Genomic DNA, 22,171 nt, shown 5'->3' with positions numbered 1-22,171 from the left:
ACTGATGGTTCACATCTTTTCTTGAACAGCTGTGTATGTAAACACACCGTAAAAAATACAAGAGTACAGCTGTGTATGTAAACACACAGTAAAAGCTACAAAAGTAAACAATTAGCAAACTTATCTGTATGTTTTTACCTTATTTGTTACAACTTATAAACTGCTCTTTCCCTGAATCTCTTTTAACAATCTCTTTTCAGACTAATAAATATACATGGTCATATCAAACATTTTTATCTGTTGTATACCACAAAATTACCCACATGTTGCAACTGTATTTGGATTTACATTACATTAGACCACAGTTTTCAACCACTGTGCCGTGGCACACTAGTGTGCCATGAGAAATTACCCAATTTCACTTAATTGGTCTAAAAAGCAGCTCTGTGTTTATTCAAACATACCCCAGTGAAAAATAATATTCCTTCTTCTTGTGTTTATCTGATTTCTATTCAAGAAGCTTTGACAAGATGGACTTTATATTATGATTTTTTTTTTCTTTAAAAAAAACATTTTGGTTAGTGTGCCTTATGATTTTTTTTTTTTTTTTTTTTTTGTGAAAAAAGTGTGCCTTTGCTCAAAAAAGGTTGAAAAACACTTTTATTAGACTAAGCATGGCCTTTATCAAAGAGCGTGAGCACCCTCTAGTGGACAAAAACAACTTGCACTAAGCAGGACATGTTTATCTTAGTCAAATAAAGTGACATTTATCTAAGAAAACACTCATACTGACCTTGTTCCCTGGTGCTAAGACACAGTAAATAGCTTTGCTTTAAACATGAATATATGCAATGTCCCACTTTCCTGGTCTCAACCCTTTCAAAATAAAGGCTTCCGCTGTATCAACAATATGACAGTACATAAACAGTTTATTAACTGATTTTTTGATAAAGTAAATATAAGCAACGTTATTTACACTGTTCACTTAAAGCAGCGGCATAAAGTTAATAACAGTTTCTGTTTACAACGAGCATAAATGATACCTGTTCCCAACATTACCCACACTCACACCCTTCTGCTGCAAAGTAATGGATTTTATTGAGCTATTTCTAATAAAATGCTTCTGAAATTTAGTGACAAACACTCTTTATTGGTAAATATGTCTCTTGGAGGCACCAAGAACCACATCTTAATGAAAATCTCCCGTTCCACCACATCATGATGAGAATCTCTCGTTCCACCTCATCATGATGAGAGTCTCCCGTTCCACCTCATCACCATGAGAATCTCCCGTTCCACCTCATTATGATGAGAATCTCTCGTTCCACCTCATCATGATGAGAATCTCCCGTTCCACCTCATTATGATGAGAATCTCTCGTTCCACCTCATCATGATGAGAATCTCCCGTTCCACCTCATTATGATGAGAATCTCCCGTTCCACCTCATCACCATGAGAATCTCCCGTTCCACCACATCACCATGAGAATCTCCCGTTCCACCTCATCATGATGAGAATCTCCGTTCCACCACATCATGATGAGAATCTCCCGTTCCACCTCATCTCGATGAGAATCTCCGTTCCACCACATCATGATGAGAATCTCCCGTTCCACCACATCACCATGAGAATCTCCGTTCCACCTCATCATGATGAGAATCTCCCGTTCCACCTCATCACCATGAGAATCTCCTGTTCCTCCTCATCATGATGAGAATCTCCCGTTCCACCTCATCACCATGAGAATCTCCCGTTCCACCTCATCACCATGAGAATCTCCCGTTCCACCTCATCATGATGAGAATCTCCCGTTCCACCACATCACCATGAGAATCTCCCGTTCCACCCCCTCATGATGAGAATCTCCCGTTCCACCTCATCACCATGAGAATCTCCCATTCCACCTCATCACCATGAGAATATCCCGTTCCACCTCCTCATGATGAGAATCTCCCGTTCCACCTCATCACCATGAGAATCTCCCGTTCCTCCTCATCATGATGAGAATCTCCCGTTCCACCTCATCACCATGAGAATCTCCCGTTCCACCTCATCACCATGAGAATCTCCGTTCCACCTCATCACCATGAGAATCTCCCGTTCCACCTCATCATGATGAGAATCTCCCGTTCCACCCCCTCATGATGAGAATCTCCCGTTCCACCTCATCACCATGAGAATCTCCCATTCCACCTCATCACCATGAGAATATCCCGTTCCACCTCCTCATGATGAGAATCTCCCGTTCCACCTCATCACCATGAGAATCTCCCGTTCCTCCTCATCATGATGAGAATCTCCCATTCCACCTCATCACCATGAGAATCTCCCGTTCCACCTCATCACCATGAGAATCTCCGTTCTACCTCATCACCATGAGAATCTCCCGTTCCACCTCATCACCATGAGAATCTCCCGTTCCACCCCCTCATGATGAGAATCTCCCATTCCACCTCATCACCATGAGAATATCCCGTTCCACCTCCTCATGATGAGAATCTCCCGTTCCACCTCATCACCATGAGAATCTCCCATTCCACCTCATCACCATGAGAATATCCCGTTCCACCTCCTCATGATGAGAATCTCCCGTTCCACCTCATCACCATGAGAATCTCCCATTCCACCTCATCACCATGAGAATATCCCGTTCCACCTCCTCATGATGAGAATCTCCCGTTCCACCTCATCATGATGAGAATCTCCGTTCCACCTCATCATGATGAGAATCTCCCGTTCCACCTCATCACCATGAGAATCTCCCGTTCCACCTCATCACCATGAGAATATCCCGTTCCACCTCCTCATGATGAGAATCTCCCGTTCCACCTCATCACCATGAGAATCTCCCGTTCCACCTCATCACCATGAGAATCTCCGTTCCACCTCATCATGATGAGAATCTCCCGTTCCACCTCCTCATGATGAGAATCTCCCGTTCCACCTCATCACCATGAGAATCTCCGTTCCACCTCATCATGATGAGAATCTCCCGTTCCACCTCATCACCATGAGAATCTCCCATTCCACCTCATCACCATGAGAATCTCCCGTTCCACCTCCTCATGATGAGAATCTCCCGTTCCACCTCCTCATGATGAGAATCTCCCGTTCCACCTCATCACCATGAGAATCTCCCGTTCCACCTCATCACCATGAGAATCTCCGTTCCACCTCATCATGATGAGAATCTCCCGTTCCACCTCCTCATGATGAGAATCTCCCGTTCCACCTCATCACCATGAGAATCTCCGTTCCACCTCATCATGATGAGAATCTCCCGTTCCACCCCATCACCATGAGAATCTCTGGTCACAGTCAGCCAGTAGGCTACAGATAGTTGAACATCAGTGAATGAATACGGTATGAAAGCCGTGAAAAACTGAAAAAAAAAAAAAAACCAGCAACAGCAATGTGAAGAGGATCCAGATAAACAGCAGAAAATGTCTGAACGTGTAACTTTATTTTACCATGAACCACCTGTAGATACCCATTGCCATGGTGATCACCCTGTAGATGCATAAAATCTGTGTTTCAGATGTTTATTTACTTGCTTGAATCGAACTCTTTGCTGTCAGTAGTTAATAAAAAGCAACTCTGATGTTACCAAACCCAGTACGGAACTGCTGAGTCATGCTGCTGTCAGACATCCAGACCAGGACCGGCTCAAACCTCTTCACTGCTCACACACTGGGTCCGATTAATCCTGTAACTGGCCCCGGGGACGACGTGAGCTGTGGAGCCACTGTTTCTGTTTCCACTTGAGTTGGTGTTTTTCCTTTCAGAGGGACCTGAGATACGAGCTGCTTTCAGCTGAGGAGGCTGGAACGGTAAAGTCCAGGTAAAGTGTCACCTTATCAGTTCACAGTACAGGGATCAGTATCTGAGCTGGTTCAGAACAAACTTGATGTTTCCTTCATTTTGTTTAACTTTCAGCCTGTTTGTGGGACATCTTTCCTACAAACTTCACATTAAATCTATTTATTGTCAACAATAAAGCACTGAAGCATCTAAAGGACATTATGACACACTAACAAAGAGGTATTTAAAGGCCTGATGGCTGCAGGATTAGAGCTGCTTTCCAGGCTTTTCTCCTTGCTTCCATGCTCCTGTACCTGCATGACGGCAGGATTTCTGGCTACGGAGAAGCAGGAGGAACCAAAATACGCAGCTCTTCAAGGACTTCCTGGTGTCTGAAGTAACATCAAATCTGACAAAGTTGAGCCTGTTTTCAACGCATTCATGCTTCCAACCAAAAGGTTATTTAAAAATGTTTCTTTTAAAGCATTTTGTGCCACTTTGACTCTTTTCTTTTCTCCTCATCAGAACCAGAACATGCTGAGATCATCATGTTAGTGGTGTGTGTGTGTTGTAAATAAACACCCAGTCGTCGTTGCCGTCACACAGATTTATTATGTTTGATTAAAAAGTCTTTGAAATGAACACAGTACATAAAGTGACAATTATGGTGAAGACGCCACAGAACTGGCGGTCCTTCTCAACAAGGCCACAAAAACAACAAAAGCGCTGTTAGTTACCACATCTTCTCTCCACGTCTTAAACACACACACATGTGCACACACACCACTCCAGTCACCACGTTACATATGTTAAAACCTCCCTAAATCTGACTGGGGGCATCTCCACGCATCGAAACATGAAGGTGTGTTACACAGATCAACATAGAGTCACAGAACACACACACACACACACACACACACTCACATATGTCTCCACATCTTTAACAGATGAAAGCAGAAAAAAACAGAAAACGCTGACAGGTTTTATTCGCCTCTTGTGGAAATAAAATCGAGTTTTTGGTTTAAATCCAGAGGCGGGTTAGCACATGAAGGCAGATCCTCACACAGACACAAACATGAGAACATGCATGAACAACGTAGAACACGAGCAACACGTTTTCACATGGAACCACATGTTTCTCTGCAGGATTTTTCTCAGTCTGTCGATAAAGTTTTAATGCTCTAAAAACAGATAAACACAATTAAAAAAAAAAAAGGTGCAAAATAGTTTCTTCTTTCAATTGATTGATTTTTGCAGAAATGTGAGAAAAAAAAGACATTTTAATGACTTTTCCTCCATTTTCACAAATAGCTTTAAAGACGTAGTAAAAGTTTGTTTCAGGGATTTGTGGAAACTTTTCCAAAAAACATTTCAATCAGTTTAGCAGCTTTTAGGTGTCAATGTTCGCTTTCTTTCCTCAGTTTCACAGCTGAGCAGCTTTTTCTGGAAAAGTCAGAACACTAATCAAGCTTTTAATGATCCGACTTTAAATCTTGGTAAATAAAGGTATATAAATGTTCCTGGTTTCATCCTGTTAAAGCACATTTCTCTGTTGATCTTCAAGCCGTCTGAAAGGCTCGGTGTGTTTCAGAGCTGCTGCTGCTGAAATTAACTCTTTAAAAGTTAGATTGACCCACATGATGTCCTTCAGTTCTCAGAATTATCTCTTTAAGTTGTCATGAAATATCATAAACACATCAAATCTTGTTACTTTAATATGCAGAAAATGTTATTATAATGTAAAGCACTTTGTGTCATGCTGACTGCATGACACAAAGTGCTTTGTAAATAAAGTTTGATTGATGAAACTGATCAGTTAAAGTTAAACCTGTTCAAATGCAGGGACTAATAATAATAATAATAATAATAATAATAATAAATATATATATATATATATATATATATATATATATCCACAATTCTGACTTACAGACAGAAACTTTACTTCTTTTAGTTTGCTGAAAGATTCAAATCTAAAAATGAGCTGTTTGAGTGAACATAAGTCAGGAAAAAAGATCTTTAAAAGTAAAAAAAACTACGTTTTGGCAAGTTAGAAGTATTTACATATGAATTTGGAAGTATAACAGATACAGGATTGATTTATTTGACGTTTAGTTACTCAAACCAGCCTCACACAGTTTGAATTTTACTGTTTTTTGTGAGAAAATATGATTTTTAAAGATAAAAATATCCTAAAATTAATTATTTCTGAATGAAACTTAGTTAAACCAGATTAACAAAATGGGTAATTAAGCTTTAATGAATTAATTGTTTTTTTTGTTCATGTGAATGAGCTTTTGTCCCAGAAATCACCTACTTGTGTTATTTCAGCATGTCTGCACCGGATAGATGATTTAGGTCCAGTTTCAGCTCTTTGTGGGTCAGATTTACCTTTATGACATATACCCATTTTATTATATAAGTTTTAGGGCTTGAATGTTTATATTAATTCAGAATCAGCTTCGGATGTTGTCTTTATTAAAACTAGTTTATGGAAACTTTGCAGTATTTTGAAAAGAACATTAGAAATGATGAGTTAATGTTGCAAAACCAGCAGAACACCAGCTACACTCGTCCTCAAATGTCTTCGTCCCCTTTCATTAAAGAAAAAGCTGAATTTACAACAGTCACTCAAATAACTGGAGACTAAAAAAAGGAACAATAACTAAAAATTTTCTAGATTATAACTCAGTGATATAAGACACTGTTTTTTAATATAACTGAGTTGAAGAAAAAAACTGAAATAAATCAATCGTGGACAAATTAGAGCATTTTTCTGTTGAACAGTGGGACAAAATACCTGTCAACAGGTGCAGAAGTCTGACTGGGAGGAACATAAAACACCTGACTGGCGTGGAAACATCAAGATTGTAAAACAAAATATTAGTTTATGAGTGATGTAACGTGTTATTTTATCATATTTATTTGCTTTTTTAAAAAATATTTCTATTGAACCAGAATTAGAAAATAATGTAATGATTTTCATAAAATTTTTATTTATCATTACTTTGGTCAATTTCAGCTTATTTCCGAGGCAGCTGGTTTTCTCCTACTTTTTAATGGGACGGTATAAATACATATGAGGATGACTGCAGGTTAGTATGCTACAGATGGACGATATTTCTCCACGTCTTTGTTTCTTCCCTGATACGTTGCCACAACCTGCAAGTTGCACATAAACTCTGTCTTCAGTCACTGTTTGGCTATGTTTAGGCTTGGTTAGACTTAGGAAAACAAATCAATGTTTACTGTATGTTACTAATGTCCCCAAGACTTAAAAAAAAAAAAAGAATTTGCTGCTTTTAGGAAGGAAACTTAACCCAAAAATAAATGACAAAGATAACAGTTTTACATCAATTTTAAACTTTTAACTCTGAAAAAAAGTTTTTTTTTTTTCCCCTTTGGATTAAATGATATTATTTCCAACATTTTTCTGCATTTAAAGATCAAAAATCAGAATTTTTTTAAGTATATAGCCATAAAAATCCGATGATGCTGGTCGCTTCCGAATTTGTTTTTTTTCCCCATCATTATCAGACTTATGATTATTTTTTTAGGATGAGTTGTCTGTAAACTCTCATCCTGCTTTTTAGGCTACTGATTGATGTCTCAATAACACACACACACACAGAAGTGGACAAATTGGGTAAAGTCTGTGAGTGTAAAAGTAAACATGTCAGTCAGCGGCCCCGCACTGAAATCACAGAGGTAACGCGGCACCTTTTTCAGCTCACTACAAAGACGGGAACGACAGTAAACATCCTGTTCCCGCCCATGGCGAGACGGAAACACACTCACACACTCACACAGGTAACACTGCAGCTGGTCTGTGCAGGTGGAGGTAACCTCAGGCAACAGGAGGAGGAAGAGGAGAGGCTTCATCATGCTCAGCTTCTGATGAGGGTCAGGAATTCGTCCCGGGTTTTTGGATCTTCCCTGAAAACTCCCAGCATGGTGCTGGTGACGGTTTTGCTGTTCATCTTCTGGACGCCGCGCATCACCATGCACATGTGGCTGCAGGGAGGAGCAGAGGGGGAGTTTTAATGAACAGCAACCACATGAAGGAAGAATCTAACAGCATGCAGCTGGATGTGAGTTCGCTTCCATGACGTGGTGGAAATACAGAGAAAAAGCTGGAGCAATTTATATTCTTGGATGTTTCGGGGAAATTTTGGTCAAAATTATCAGTTTTTTTTATTTTCTATGTCTTAAACTCAGTTTTTTCTTTTTTTTTTTTGTCTTAAACTCAGTTATTCTTTATTCTCTATGTCTTAAACTCTATTTTTTCTTTGTTTTCTATGTCTTGAACTCAGTTTTTCTTTATTTCCTATGTCTTAAACTTAGTTTTCTTTATTTTTTATGTCTTAAACTCAGTTTTTCTTTATTTTCTATGTCTTAAACTCATTTTTCTTTATTCACTGTCTTAAACTCATTTTTTCTTTATTTTCTATGTCTTAAACTCAGTTTTTCTTTATTTCCTATGTCTTAAACTTAGTTTTCTTTATTTTCTATGTCTTAAACTGATAAACTGTTGCTGGTTTTCCATCCTGCACTGAGGTAAATAAAATTAACTTGTAAAAATGTCTCATTTCTACTTCCTGAACCGGAAGAGAATAATCTAAGCTGCATGCTGTGGCCAGCAGGTGGAGGTAAAGCAGCAGCGCCCAGGTCCAGTCCTTGTGACGCTTTTAGTCGCTTCCCTTCTCCAACAACTGAATTAAATGGATGAATTCCTTCATCTGCATGTCATTCAGATCAGCAGAGGCCTGCTAACGACACATTCAGGTGTGTTGGAGAAGGGTTGCATCTAAAGGCTGCGGGGGTAGACCTTGAAAACCAGCCTTGGGCACCTCTGAGGTAGAGTTAATTGCAGAAAAAATGACAAAAACCCACCAAATAAACAAACAGCAACTTCAACCCAATAATGCCGTCTGTCTCAGATTTGATAAAGACAGTATGAGATCTTTTGCATGAATTTAGGGTAAATAAAATTTCTTTTCATGAAAAGGATGGAAAGTAAAAAATGTCAGGCTGTTTGCTTCCTTGTCTTTATATTTATCAGCACATATCAGTTAAAAACACCTGGATAAACACGATCAGGGACCTGATTATGGAATCATTAATGGGAGCGTGTAAAGGAACGTGGCAAAATGTTTCCTCTCATAAAGCAGAAAGATCAAGTTTTGGACCTCCATCCCTTAGAATTTCAGAAGCCCTCATGGCTGCACTTGGACTGGGTTATTTCACAGGAAGGATCTAAAATAACAGATTATTCGACTGGACCTGTAGCGTCTGATTTTGTACAACATAACAAATTTCATCACCTGCACCAGTCAGAGACTGTCTAAAATGTAATATGTGACAAACACTTGTATGAGGGTGCAGAGTGGACGAAGCACCAACATGCAGGACGAGGCAGGTGGACAAATAAATGGTCCATTTATTTCCCCAGAAGTAAAGGTGCTGCCTTGACAAAATAACAGCTGGGACATGAACGACAGCCAAACGGTGCCAACAGAAAGCCTGAGGTATATAAATGCACTGAAGGAGCAACAACACAAGTAGGAGCAGGTGAAACAAATTAGCTCATCACAGCAGGTGTGGTAAAGAATACACAATTATTCAGAAAATTTATCCTAATCTCATTTAACTTGTGTTTTTTTGTTTTTTTAAAAATTATTATTATAACTGTTCCACATGGTGGCTTTTTCCTTAAAAAAGACTTTAAAGACAACAAACAGTAACTTCCATGTAGAACCTGCAACAACTTTACCACAACATTCTACTACAGCAAAAAACTCATTACATAATGATAATAATACCCTAAATCATTTATATATATATATGATTTTGGGTATTATAATTAATCAACATAAAATCTTCTGTACAAAAATATGGAGAAAAATGTCAACGGGGGTTGTTTCTATAAAAATGAACAATATCAAAGAATTGCGAGAATCATAATTTAAATAGAATTGGCACCCAAAAAAAATCGTAATCAGATCAAATAGGGACAAAAGGATATCGTCACAGCCCTAGTTGATACTAAAAACTATCATTTATAGTCATGCTTTTGGGGCAGTTTTTTCTTTGTAAGCGTGACGGATTTTGTGACAGTGTTGTGTGTCTTGTGCAAGCGGCAACTTCCGGCGGTTAAAAGGGAAGCCTATGCAGAAGTGCATAAAACTGCAGTTCCCCCCTCATCCACTAGGGGCTGCAAAACAGAGCAAATCCCCATAGACTCCCATGTTAAAAAGACCAACTTCACAGCAGAAATAAACATGTTTACTGCCTGGTTCAAAAATCCATTTTAGGTTTAATAGGTCAGGTTTACCTTCATGACAACTGTGGGGGGAGTGAACTTTTTCCTAACCCCCTCGTTTAAAAGTAATTTAATCCCAAAATTTGGCATGTTTAGGAGCGTATCCTTTTGATTGACAGGTACCCAATCTCCTGCTTCAAGTCAGAAGAACATAGAACAACCGCGGTTTTTAGCCGGTTAACAACGTGACTTAGCTTTAGCCCGCTTACCTCCATTAGCTACAGATAGCTCAGAGTTCGCTAGATGTCAAACATCCACCATGACGCTCACAGCCCCTCTCTCAGCTCCACCTCTTTACCCATATTTGTATTTTTAGGGCGAGACGACGCGCATGCCTCTGCCAAGATGGTGATGGTAAGAACCGCCCACCGAGCTTCAATTCAGCTCTTCAGAAACCTACGGGTAATGTCACAGAGTCTCCGTTCATCTTTTTATGTACAGTCTATGGTCCTGTGTGAAGTTACAGTTTTAGTGCCCCTAGTGGCCAAAAGATACACAGCATCCCATTAAAATGTAATTTATTCATGTATTAATTTTCTACACTGCTTAGTCCAATCCTGGGTTATGAGGGGCCTTTAAATTTCATTCATTCATCATCTGAACCGCATAATCTGATCAAGGGTCGCGAGGGAGCTGGAGCCTATCTCAGCAGCCTTCAGCGAGAGGTGGGGTACACCCTGGACAGGTTGCCAGTCCATCGCAGGGCGCCTTTAAATTTCTTTTTAATAATTTATTAATTATTAAAGGGCATTTCTTGCGGCATTTGTAATTGATATTTTCTTTGTTACGGCAGTGTTTTTGTTAAATGTTGCATTGTGTGGTTTATTAACTCCTGTTAATACTAGTTGGTGTTCTTAATGTGCACATTTTTTACAACTGGCTTGTGATTTTCTGGCTCCATACAACATATGAAACTCTCAAACTGGCTATTTTGGAGGCATCCATTTTTCCACATTGGTGCAGCGGGAATCCCAGTCGCCTGGTAGTGACTCTCAAGTGTGATGAGACAATTGGAACGTTTTCACAAGAGCGTTGTTTGGTCCCCTTTAAACTAACCTTGGTCTGCTTCTTTGGTGAGCACACTTCGCTTGGTTGCAAGTGAACCCTGGTGCAGTTTGTTTACAGTGTGAATGCAAACAAACCTTTTAATAAACCAAAGAGAAGGAGTGACGCAAGACGCTTCATGGTGCCACATGCTTTCCTCATACTGGACAAATTCTGGTAAAATTGACACCTGAATATCAAGACTTCATATATTTATAGTTGCTTCATTATTAACTTGCAGGTAACAAAACATTTTTGGGTCTCACCAATTGATAAGCTGAGTTTTTCTTCTTTCTTCTTGCTCAGTGTTTATTTTGGGGAATATCTCCCCCTAGCAGACAGGTGGTTTGGTCAGCTTGAGTAAAGTGCAGCAAGGAAGCAAACCAAACCAATTAAAGCTGTAAAACCCTGGACTATCCTGGTGTGTATAAATTATAAAATACTTTCTTAGACAGAGATATAAAAAGAGGTAACACAGGTTTAAGCAGCCATTAAATAAATAGGGAAGTGTTCCTTCTTCGTTGGTCTTTTCGCATGCCTCACATAAACTGTACTGCGCAGCAGCGCCCCCTAATTATGTCCAGTGATACTGCTCCGTTTGCTCCGTCTCAGTACGTGTCTGGAAGCTCTCCAAAAACAGACTGACATATGCTCAAACAGAAGACGGCCAGACGGCTCTGTTAGAATGTGCATGCATATGAAGTGTGGAGCATAAATGAAGCTTAACATGAACATTTATTGTCAGATGTGGGAAAATAGGGCTGCATGGTGGCGTCGTGGTTAGCAACATGGCCTCACATCAAGAATGGTTGCTGCTTTGATCCTCGGCTGGTGCGAAGCTTGGACAGTGGCCTTTCTGTGTGGCGTTTGCATGTTCTCCTTGTGTAAGCGTGGGTTCTGTCCGCATACATGGAAACCTCTTTAAAAACTCATTTTAAAGTTGTGAGAAACAACCCATGTATGCATACATGTCCGCATACATGAAGAGAACCCATGCATGCACAGGTTGTCATGACTTTAAAATGAGGCTTTAAAGAGGTATTAAGGGACTTTTGTTTTGTATTTTGTCATTTTGTATCCCACCTGAACTACGAGATTCTCCAGTAACAGTCAGTCCTCTATTGACTTTTATGTTGACTCTTTAAATTAGTTCAAATCAGAAACATTTCCAATTTTTGGAAAGAAAAAAAAAATTGGCTGCTGTGTCTTGGCTGCTCTATACACCACATTTCCAACAGTTCTAATTCAGAAACAAAAGTTATTGTTGTTGTAAACAAACCAAAAATAAAAACAAACTTAAAACAACCAAGGTGGACATCTAAAAGAAGAAAAAAATAGCGATTAAAGTAACATGCTGTATATAAATAATATAAAAATAGCTTCTACTGACGTTATTCTGGCTGCTTTTATCTCCTACATACCCATATTTACTTGAACTATGGACTCAGATCATGAAGATCTTAAAATGTTAAATAAGGTGAGAGATCAGATCATTTACAGTCTAGTTTTATTTAATTTAAACTCTATTTATCCCGGTAGGTCAATGGAGAACCAGTTTTTATTTGTGACAATGACCTAACTTTATTTTACACGCCTCCTGGTGGCCACCCATATAAATGCTGATTAAAGGCTTCAATTTCCAGACCTGGAAAAATGTTTTACAAACAGTTTCAGGCTGTTTGTGAAAATCTTTCACTGGGAAAAGAAACTCTGGGCCTCTAAAGCTATAGTCCTGCAGGTTTTATTTATTTTCCTGCTCCAGTGCACCTGATTCAATCTGATAAAACTGTATTAGAGCAGGGAAATATCTAAAACCTGCATTCGACAGCAGGTCTCCACAACCAGACTTACCTACCCCTGATTTAACCCCTCTGATGGGTGCACGGATGAAATTAAATCCGATTAAAATCAGATTAAAAAGAAGGAAAAAAGTAATATTACTTGTAGTTTAGGAAGAAAGACATAAAAGAAATGATGCAGACAGAGTGGGTGTGATAACATGTCACTCAAGTTTGTGCATCCGGTGTACATACGTCGCCTCGATGACAACGCCGACCCCGGTGGGCTGCAGGGCTTCAGTGATCGCCACAGCAATCTGTTTGGTCAACCTCTCCTGAACTGTGGATGCACCAGACAGACGGACGTACAAACAGACAAAGCAAACAGTCAGTGATCAAGGACACTGTTTTCAGATCCTCTGCTGCAGTAAAAGTACAAGGATCAATAAGCAGAAGTAACTCATTTTCCATTCAATCCCTGCTTTCCTACAGCGACCACGTCTTATCCGCAGTGAAATAAGTCCTTTAATATGATTCTTCTTCTTCTCATTATTATTATTATTATTATTATTATTATTATTGTTAATAAATCTTTTTTTATTTATTATTTAGTCATTTAACTTCTTTTATTTGATGGTTTCAGGGTTTGTGTGTTAGAGACAAAAACAGGTTGAACAACTTGTTATAATGTGTTCCAATATTATTGTCAGAGTTCGGACCTTTGTATAGAAAACAGGTAATTAGACCTGGTCATCTTCTGTAACTGGAGTTTCCATTCACGCTCTCTGGAAGGAGCTGTCAAGCCCCACATCAAAAAATAGTTTAATATCTTCTGCCATCAGAGCCATTACTGCTTCTGATGGCAATAAATATATTTATTCACTTTTTAATCATAGAGCTTATCAGCTGCTGGTCTACACGCACAAGCTGTTGCACAGTACTGCTGATGTTGTGATGTTTTAGATTCTTAATTATCGGCTTAAACCCAATAAAGCCACATGTGCCATATTTGATACACGAAGCTTGTGAGACATTTTACATCATTTTATGGTAAAAAAAAAAAAAAAATTCCAAATTCCTGTTGAACACAGTCTGATGCTGGTCCTCTGCCCCCCAGTAGATACCAGGAAGCAGAAGATTACACAATAATAGTTTTGACATATCACATGGTAGTAAAGGGTAAATATTTCTCCAAAAAATTAAAAACAAGAATTTTATTACCATTTTTCATGGGTCAGTCCTTAAAAGGTTAAAAAGTGTTATTGTTGGATATTGTTGATATTATTGATAATATTGTTGTTAATATTGTTATTGTTGTCTTTGATTTAACATATAATATAATATAATATAATATAATATAATATAATATAATATAATATAATATAATATAATATAATATAATATAATATAATATAATATAATATAATATAGGCCCTGCGATGGACTGGCGAGCTGTCCAGGGTGTACCCTGCCTGTCGCCCAAAGCCAGCTGGGATAGGCTCCAGCTTCCCCGCGACCCTGAATTGGAATAAGCGGTTCGGAAAATGAATGAATGAATGAATAATATAATATAATATAATATAATATAATATAATATAATATAATATAATATAATATAATATAATATAATATAATATAATATAATATAATATAATATAATATAATATAATATAATATAATATAATATAATGTCCATCAGGCCCAAAATATATCAGAGATATATTCCAGGAAGCCTCAGATCAGCTGAAGCACTCAGTTTGTTCAGATCCAGATTAAAAACCTGGATTTTATTTAGAAAACTTAACAATAGTCAAATTTAGCATTTGACTATCGTGTGATATTTAAAAACGCTTCTAGTTTTCTAATTTTCTGCTTCCTGGCATCTATTAGGAGGCACAAAAAGATAGTCCGATTGTGTTCCACAGGATGCTGTGCAAAGCTCATACCGTAAAATGTCTCAATTAGTGAAATCAAATATGTCATGCTGGGGTTTTTAAGATTAACTGACCAAAAAAAACCCGACTTTTTCTTTTTTAGTTTATATTATTTTTGACATCACCAAAATAAAATGACAGGTTATGAGGATATTCATGGCAGCAAAAATGATATTTTACAAAAACAACAAAAAAATTACTTTTAACAACAATGTATTACTTTTTGGGGTAAGTAAGCAATAAAGCAACAGGAAAATGTTTAACGAATAATAACATTTACAAGTTACTTTTTCAGTAATTAGAACAACACAGTCGTACACACACATGCATGCACACACAGATCATAATTTAATTCGTTCATGATAGTTTTCCTGGTACCTTGTAGCCGACGGCTGTAGATTTCAACAATCCTGCAGAAGAAGAGAAGAAGAGTGTTACTGCACCTTGTTAAGCATTTAGGTACAAACTTATATAAATAAATAAGAAAAAAAAACAGAATTTATGGTTTAATGTTGTTTCTTCAAGAAGCACAAATATTTTCCATGTGACTCAATAAGCATCAAACATGAGCCAAATGAGGATTCAGTTACTTCAATCAGTTATTAATAAGTCATTATTTACTATATGTACCCCTTCAGACAGAAGTAATTGGAAATAATCTGATACTATGATACAGTCCAGGGCTTTCAACGCCTGTCCTCAGGTTCCCTGTCCTGCAGGTTTTAGATGTTTCCTTCCTCCAACACATCCAATTCAAATGGTTCCAACAGATTCTTCTCTGTACAATAAGGTGTGTTGAAGCGCTGAAACATGCAGGACAGAGACCCTCTAAGACTTGTTCAGCCTGCGGGGACAAAAACCTGCTTTCTTCATCCAGTGATCAGACCTGTTGTTTAGATGCTTTAGACTGCAGGAATATCTCAAGTAGAGTCTGTTGCAAGGTCATGGTTATGTACAGGAGTGTGATAAACAACAGCTGGATCTAATTATACATACAATCTGGGGTTTACTAGATGAGACGGGATCTCTCATGTAAGGAGATGCCACACTGCAGAGGGCCTATATAACGAATGGGCGAGGAGCCTTCCTCTGTCCCACACCAAAACTCTCTCAGGCTGTATATTAAAAAGTGATCTCTGCTATCAGCTGGTGTGTCCTCTCTGTTGCATCAAAGATAGTATGAAATATTCCACAAAAAGACCACTGAGGTTTTTCCTGAGGAAGATAAATGAACATTTCTGGCTCCAAACAGCTGAAATGCTCCCACCTGTTGCCACCTGTTGCTCTGGAAATCACCTGCATAATCATAAACTGCTTCAATTTTGACTCAGTACATGATTATCCAGAGACAATCTCTCGCATCTTATTAAATGTTAGCACACTGGAGTCATTCATATATCCCTCATGGGCACGAAAGGCCAGGCTCCATGTTGGAAAAAACCCTCAAGCCATCAATTTCAGAGCTTCTGCTGCAGCTTCAGTTCCTTCAGATCAGCAGAAACAACCTGATCTTCACCTTCAACCTGCTGCTGCTCCGTATTTTGGACAAACTCAACCTCATTCACCTCCAAGAAAATGTCACAAGACCAAAGAGGAAGCAGGACGACAGTCAGGACTTCATACAGCAACAGGACTGTCTCTAAGCAAGATTACTAACTATAGCTTTAACTATACTGTAACCATCCAAAACATCAGATCAAGGTGAATAATAGCCGCATGACGGCAGAATGTCTGTCACTTTCAGCTGAAAACACTTGGACCTGAACAGCTTAAAGCCAACCGTCTCTCATAAACATCTGGCCAACTCGTAAATACATAGCTGTTTCTTCATTTATGACTTATTTATAAGAGTTTCTTTCAAAATGATTTCAGCTTTTTTGTGAAACACTGATACACACTCAGCTGCTTTGCCAGGTCCACCTTACTGGTACCGAGTCGGACCCCCTTTTTAGTCTATTCTGTTCTATTCTGTTCTACCGTCATTTAGCTGACGCTCTTATCCAAAGCAACTCACATATGAGAGTGAGAACAACACACGCATGAAATCAAACATTTGAGTTGAGTTGAAGCTTTTTTTTTCTTCAGAACTGCCTTCATTCTTGATGATATTGATTCAACAGGGTGTTAGAAACGTTCCTCTGAGATTTTGCTCCATATCGACATGAAGCATCACACAGTAGCTGCAGATTCATGATGAGAATCTCCCGTTCCACCACATCCCAAAGCTGCTCTGCTGGATGTAGATCTGGTGACTGTGGAGGCCGTTGGAGGACAGTGAACTCATCGTCATGGTGGAGATGATGTGAGCTTTGTGACATGGTGCATCATCCTGCTGGAAGTTTCCATCAGAAGATTGTGCTCAGAAAGGGATGGACATGGTCAGCAGCAACACTCAGGTAGGCTGTGGAGGTTACAGGTAATATCAGCACATTCCACCAGCAGCCGCCTGAAGCGTTGATCCAAACCAGGATGGATCTTTGTTTTCATGATGTTTCCATCTAATTCTGACAATACCATCTGAATGTGGAGCTGAAATGGAGACTAAACAGCCTAGTCACACTTAGTCACTTCTTTCTTCCTCATTCTGATGCTTTTCTTGTCTTCACCATGTCCACATGACTAAATACACAACCTGCTGGTTGGCTATGGAAATGCAACAGAGATCAGGGTTTACCAATGTTTATTTAATGTTTATTTCTGTACTTGTGCACTTTCTTTTCTTATATCAGGCAACTGGTGTAGATAATCAGGATGAACTGGTCACACTTTGTTTTTCACTAAGCGATGCAGTGGAGGTGTCGACAAGACGATTTGATGAACCAGAGGGAATCAATGTTTTACTTCAGATTCTTTTACTTCAATTCAGTTTGTAAAGAAACACATAAAATTATGTGAATGTGGAAGAGGCAAAGAAAGAAACTAAATAGGAACGATATTCCATTTGTTCACCTGCTTTATTTAAGCATGCCAGAGAAAGGAAAATAACCAAACATGTCCTGAACGCTGTCACCAGTACAAGCGTGTATGTCCAGCAGTGTGTTAGTAAGGTGTGTTAGTACTGTAAGCCTGAGGGTATTGGGGTCAGCGGGATCACACACACATTTAATAATCAGCTTAAACACATACTGTACACACACACACACACACACACACACACACACGCAGAGACTCTATCATATTAGAGTAAATTTACTCACCTGGCCAGCTTACTGAGGCCCAGAACTCTCTTGTTGGGGAGGTAGCCGATGTGAACCTGGACACAGAGAAAAATTCAGGTAACAATGTCAGTGACTCATAAATTGAGCTGCTACTGATCCCAGCTTAGCTAAAACGCTCACCAGTCACACTGCCTGAGGTGGGAACGAACGCAAGGTGGGAAACCCGCCAAAGGAAATTCTCTCTGTGGTCTTTTCTTTGAGTTATTTAGATGTTAAGGGAGAAATTGGGAAAAGGCTACAATGCTTGTGGGTTAATTCTCTGCATCAGAATGAAGCTTAAGCGTCAACATATTCGGAAAATGAAATAAAGCTGGTGTACGATCATTACAGGGGAGAGGAGAAGGCGGGAAGGACGGGAAGAGGGAGAGATGGGCTGTGGATGGCCGGAGGCAGCGATCCTCTCACACACAAACACACAAACACACTCCACTCAAATGTCAGGCGCAATTTGTTGACAAGAGGAGAGAAAGGGCAGCAGCAACAAGCATGCAAAGATCTCCTCTTCTTCTCCTCTTTCTTTCACTTCTTTCTTTTGCTCTCTCTCTCTGCTGCATTGGCCTGATATACTGACATCAAACAAGCCCACTGCTGGCTGACTTATCTGCTCGCTTTGGCCGTTCTTCCTGGCACATGCTGTGAGAGACTCAGAGGCCTTTTTTTCATTCCGTTTTTGCCTCATTTAACGACTTTTCCAGCATATTTTCTGTTTACTTGCGTGATAGATTCAAAACTCTGAACTTTATGGTATCGTCCAACCATCATCCCTGCATTTTTCTGAAGATTTTGTAACTTCTTGAAGGAAACACTTGAGAACGACGTCAGCTGTGATGTGGAAATGCTCATAAGTCGTATTTCCGTCTCGTTTTGTGTCGCGCTACTTTACAGAAGTCGTTCTCTGAAGATCGTGTCACTGGGTCGCCATATATAAACTGCATTATTCAATAAATTTGGGATTTTTGGGAGGGCTGCCAAAATCAAACCATTAACAACTGTAACAACTTCATTTTGAACACATTAATGCATAAACAAAGAAGTGTGTACGCATGTTATATTAAAAAATTAATTTGGCATCATCTCTGTGAGGGAGATGATGTGTTGAGGCAGATGGCTGCCTGTCTTTGAGCCGGGTTCTGCCGGAGGTTTCCTTCCTGTTAAAAGGGAGTTTTTTCCTTCCCACTGTCGCCAGTGTGCTTGCTCAGGATGGGAGATTGAGTTGGAGCTTCCAACTCAATCTGTTGGTTTTCTTATATAGGCTGTTATGAATTGGCTTTCATTACGTTTTCTTTTTCCTGTCTGTAAAGCGTCTTGAGATGGCATTGCCGTGATTTGACACTATGTAAATAAAGTTGAATTGAATTGAATTGAACAGAGAAGCGGTAGGTACCTTCTCACAGCGGTGAACAAACCGCTTTATCCTCCTTTTTTATGCCTCAATCCACTGTTTTCATGATGACTTGACTGTTGTGGCAAAGATAAATTATACGAGGGCCGTTGCGCTTTGTCCGTTGCGCATTTCAATAAACTCCAAAATATTTCTGAATTAGCAGCGACACATTTATTCTTTCCATGAAGTTCCAAAATTATATCCAACACATGAATAAACAGTATACTGAATAAACAGACTCCTCCAGTATGTGTGATGTGATACGCCAACAAAAATTGAACTTCCTCCAAGCTCACCCCAGTTCCTCATCCATTCATCTAAACACCGGTGAGTTGGTACCTTTCAAACTTTGTGACACACACATACACACACCCACTAACACGCCCACTAAGCCGATGCTGATGCTGAGCGTCCTGTACCACCTCATGAATATCCACACATACTATTATGGCTCCTACACTGACTTATGATCCTCTCAATGAAAGGGCCTTGTTTCCATCACGTCAAAAAATAAAATGCTCCATTTGAGTATAAAGTTATACATAAACTATCATAACCTGATTATTTATGTGTCAGAGAATTATTTAAAAATAAAATAAAATAAATGTATGGAAAACTACATGAACTTCATCATTCAGGAAGGTTTAGAACTAACTAGAGCAGCAATAACTTGAAGTAATGGTTTTCTGTGTGTGACAAAGAATTGTGTTTGGACCACTGGACCATTTGACTGGACCTTGTGCATCTTTTCAGCATGTTGGTGTGTTTGGGATCATTATCCTGTTGCATGAGACATTTTCAGCTGAGCTCAAGCTGTCAGATAGATGACCTCACAGGTGACTCTTGAACACTTCGGGATCCAGAGGAGCTCATAGCCTTATGTTGATGGCTGCAAAGTGTTCAGGTCCTGTACCTGCAGAGGAACTCATCAGCCCTCCACTGTTGTACTTAACAGCTGGTATTAGGTGTTGTATTGATATTCTGCACTTGTGCTGCTGTGAATTATGACTAAACGTCTCCGTTTTGATGTGTCTGTCTTGTGGTCTGTTCAGATGCAGCTTTGCAAACCTAAGCCATGCTTTTGTTGTGATTTTTAACATTTAAAGTTGCTAAACTTTCAGCAGATTTTCTCAGTGAGGCATTCCCTCATGACAGCTTCGGTATCCATCTTGCATCCTCCCTCTTCTCTGAGCGCTCTCCAGCTAATGAAAGTCTGATGTTGACTACTAACGTATCTCTTGCTCTATCATTGTCTACTCTTTACTTTCCTCATTTCCTTCTTTTTGGGTTACTTTGCTGAATCAATCATGGTGCATGTTAAAAACAACCCGTGTATTGATATCCAGTTGCTAGCGCGTCCATAAAGCCATAAAGCAAAATACTGCTGTCAAGTAATGCAGTGTCCCGGAACAAAAAGGTTGTAAAGTGCCGTTTCTCAGCTTTGGCACGCTGTTGGATAAAAACTGTAGAGTTAAAGCTATTAAAATGTGTTATAAACACATATTTTTAAGGTCAGATTGTCACATAGTACTAATTTACAATGATAACTTAGTCTTGGAGAGATCTAGCTCTTGGGGTCTGACATTGGGTTGATTTGCTTAACGTCCACTCCCAGCTGTCTTAAATGTTTTCCATTTGTGAGTAATCTTTCTCCTTATAAAATGATGGACTCCAGAAGTCAGTCCTGCTACATTCAGCATGTTTTAACATCACTGAACATGTGTCTTTGCATATCCTGCACCATGGTTGTCCAAAGACGGTCCTCGAGGGCTACACTCCACCAGGTTTTCCATGTATTCCTGCTCCAGGTCATCTGGCTGCACAACTGCACTATGATCTGAGCCAGGAGTGTTGTGTTGGAGCAGGGATACATGGACAACCTGCAGGATTGTGGCCCTTGGGGACCAGAGCTAGACACCCCTGCCCTAAACTATACATATCCTAACACTATCAGGACTTCTGAAGCCCAGTTTTCCACAGTTGTTTGTAAAAAAACATCACTCCAACTTGCCCCACTAAGCTCGACCCTGAATGCATCAGCAGACGTGTAAAACGTCATAGATGAGCATCTAAAAACGATTAAACTTTATCGAATTGCCCAGTAACAGCGACATGTTGCAGGCAGGTTTTCACCATCGATAACTCAACTTAAACTAGCCCCCCCCCCTCCTTTCAGCTTTGTTCTTAAAGCATCGCCACAGTGAAACACCTGCTCCCACCTACCAATCCACACAGAATCAGTTTTCACATGTTTTTATTGGCACATGTTTTACGCCAGATGCCCTTCCTGATGCAACCCCTGCATTTATCCGGGCCAGTGGACAAACCACTCAACTTAAACTGGCTAATAAGTCTAATTAGACAAGTTCTTGGATATAATGTTAAAGTACCACAATGAATTTGGCTGCATAAGTTTTCTTGTTTCTGTCTTTCCTTTTGTAGGAAGACTTTACTAAACCATAGTTCATTACGTTTTTTCCATCCTCTTTATTGTTTTAATGAATACGTTTCTGTTCATCTGACCATAAACTTTAATCTTACTCTTTATGATCCACACTTGATCGGCGTAAATGGATCATAATGAAGATGTTTTGATTGTTGAATATGAGACCAAACGGCAGATTTAGTTTTTTTTTTTTTTTTTTAAAGGTTCTCAGATCCATTGATTTGACAGCCTGCAATAAAGTGCTCTTATCGAGCAGACACTGAAACAGCTCATCAAACAGGCAGCGGCTATCTGCACGTCATC

At 39.3% G+C, this 22,171-nt stretch overlaps 1 protein-coding gene across 1 annotated transcript in view; it reads right to left on the bottom strand.

Annotated features, from left to right (window-relative positions):
- Positions 1-7,629: 7,629 nt before the first annotated feature.
- gch1 (GTP cyclohydrolase 1) overlaps positions 7,630-22,171 on the bottom strand; it is a gene marked incomplete at both ends in the record, with an annotated part of 29,360 nt that continues 14,818 nt past the window's right edge. Inside the window, 4 exons of the mRNA XM_079250287.1 lie at positions 7,630-7,756; positions 13,142-13,226; positions 15,199-15,230; positions 18,018-18,073. Coding sequence (XP_079106413.1) covers positions 7,630-7,756; positions 13,142-13,226; positions 15,199-15,230; positions 18,018-18,073 — 300 coding nt within the window. The remainder of the gene's footprint in view (positions 7,757-13,141; positions 13,227-15,198; positions 15,231-18,017; positions 18,074-22,171) is intronic.

The sequence above is a fragment of the Telmatherina bonti genome, assembly GCF_933228915.1.
Source record: "Telmatherina bonti genome assembly, chromosome: 1".
Classification (NCBI taxonomy): Eukaryota; Metazoa; Chordata; class Actinopteri; order Atheriniformes; family Telmatherinidae; genus Telmatherina; species Telmatherina bonti.
The sequence above is the reverse complement of the archived record's forward strand: the minus strand, read 5'-3'. Positions and strand labels throughout refer to the sequence as shown.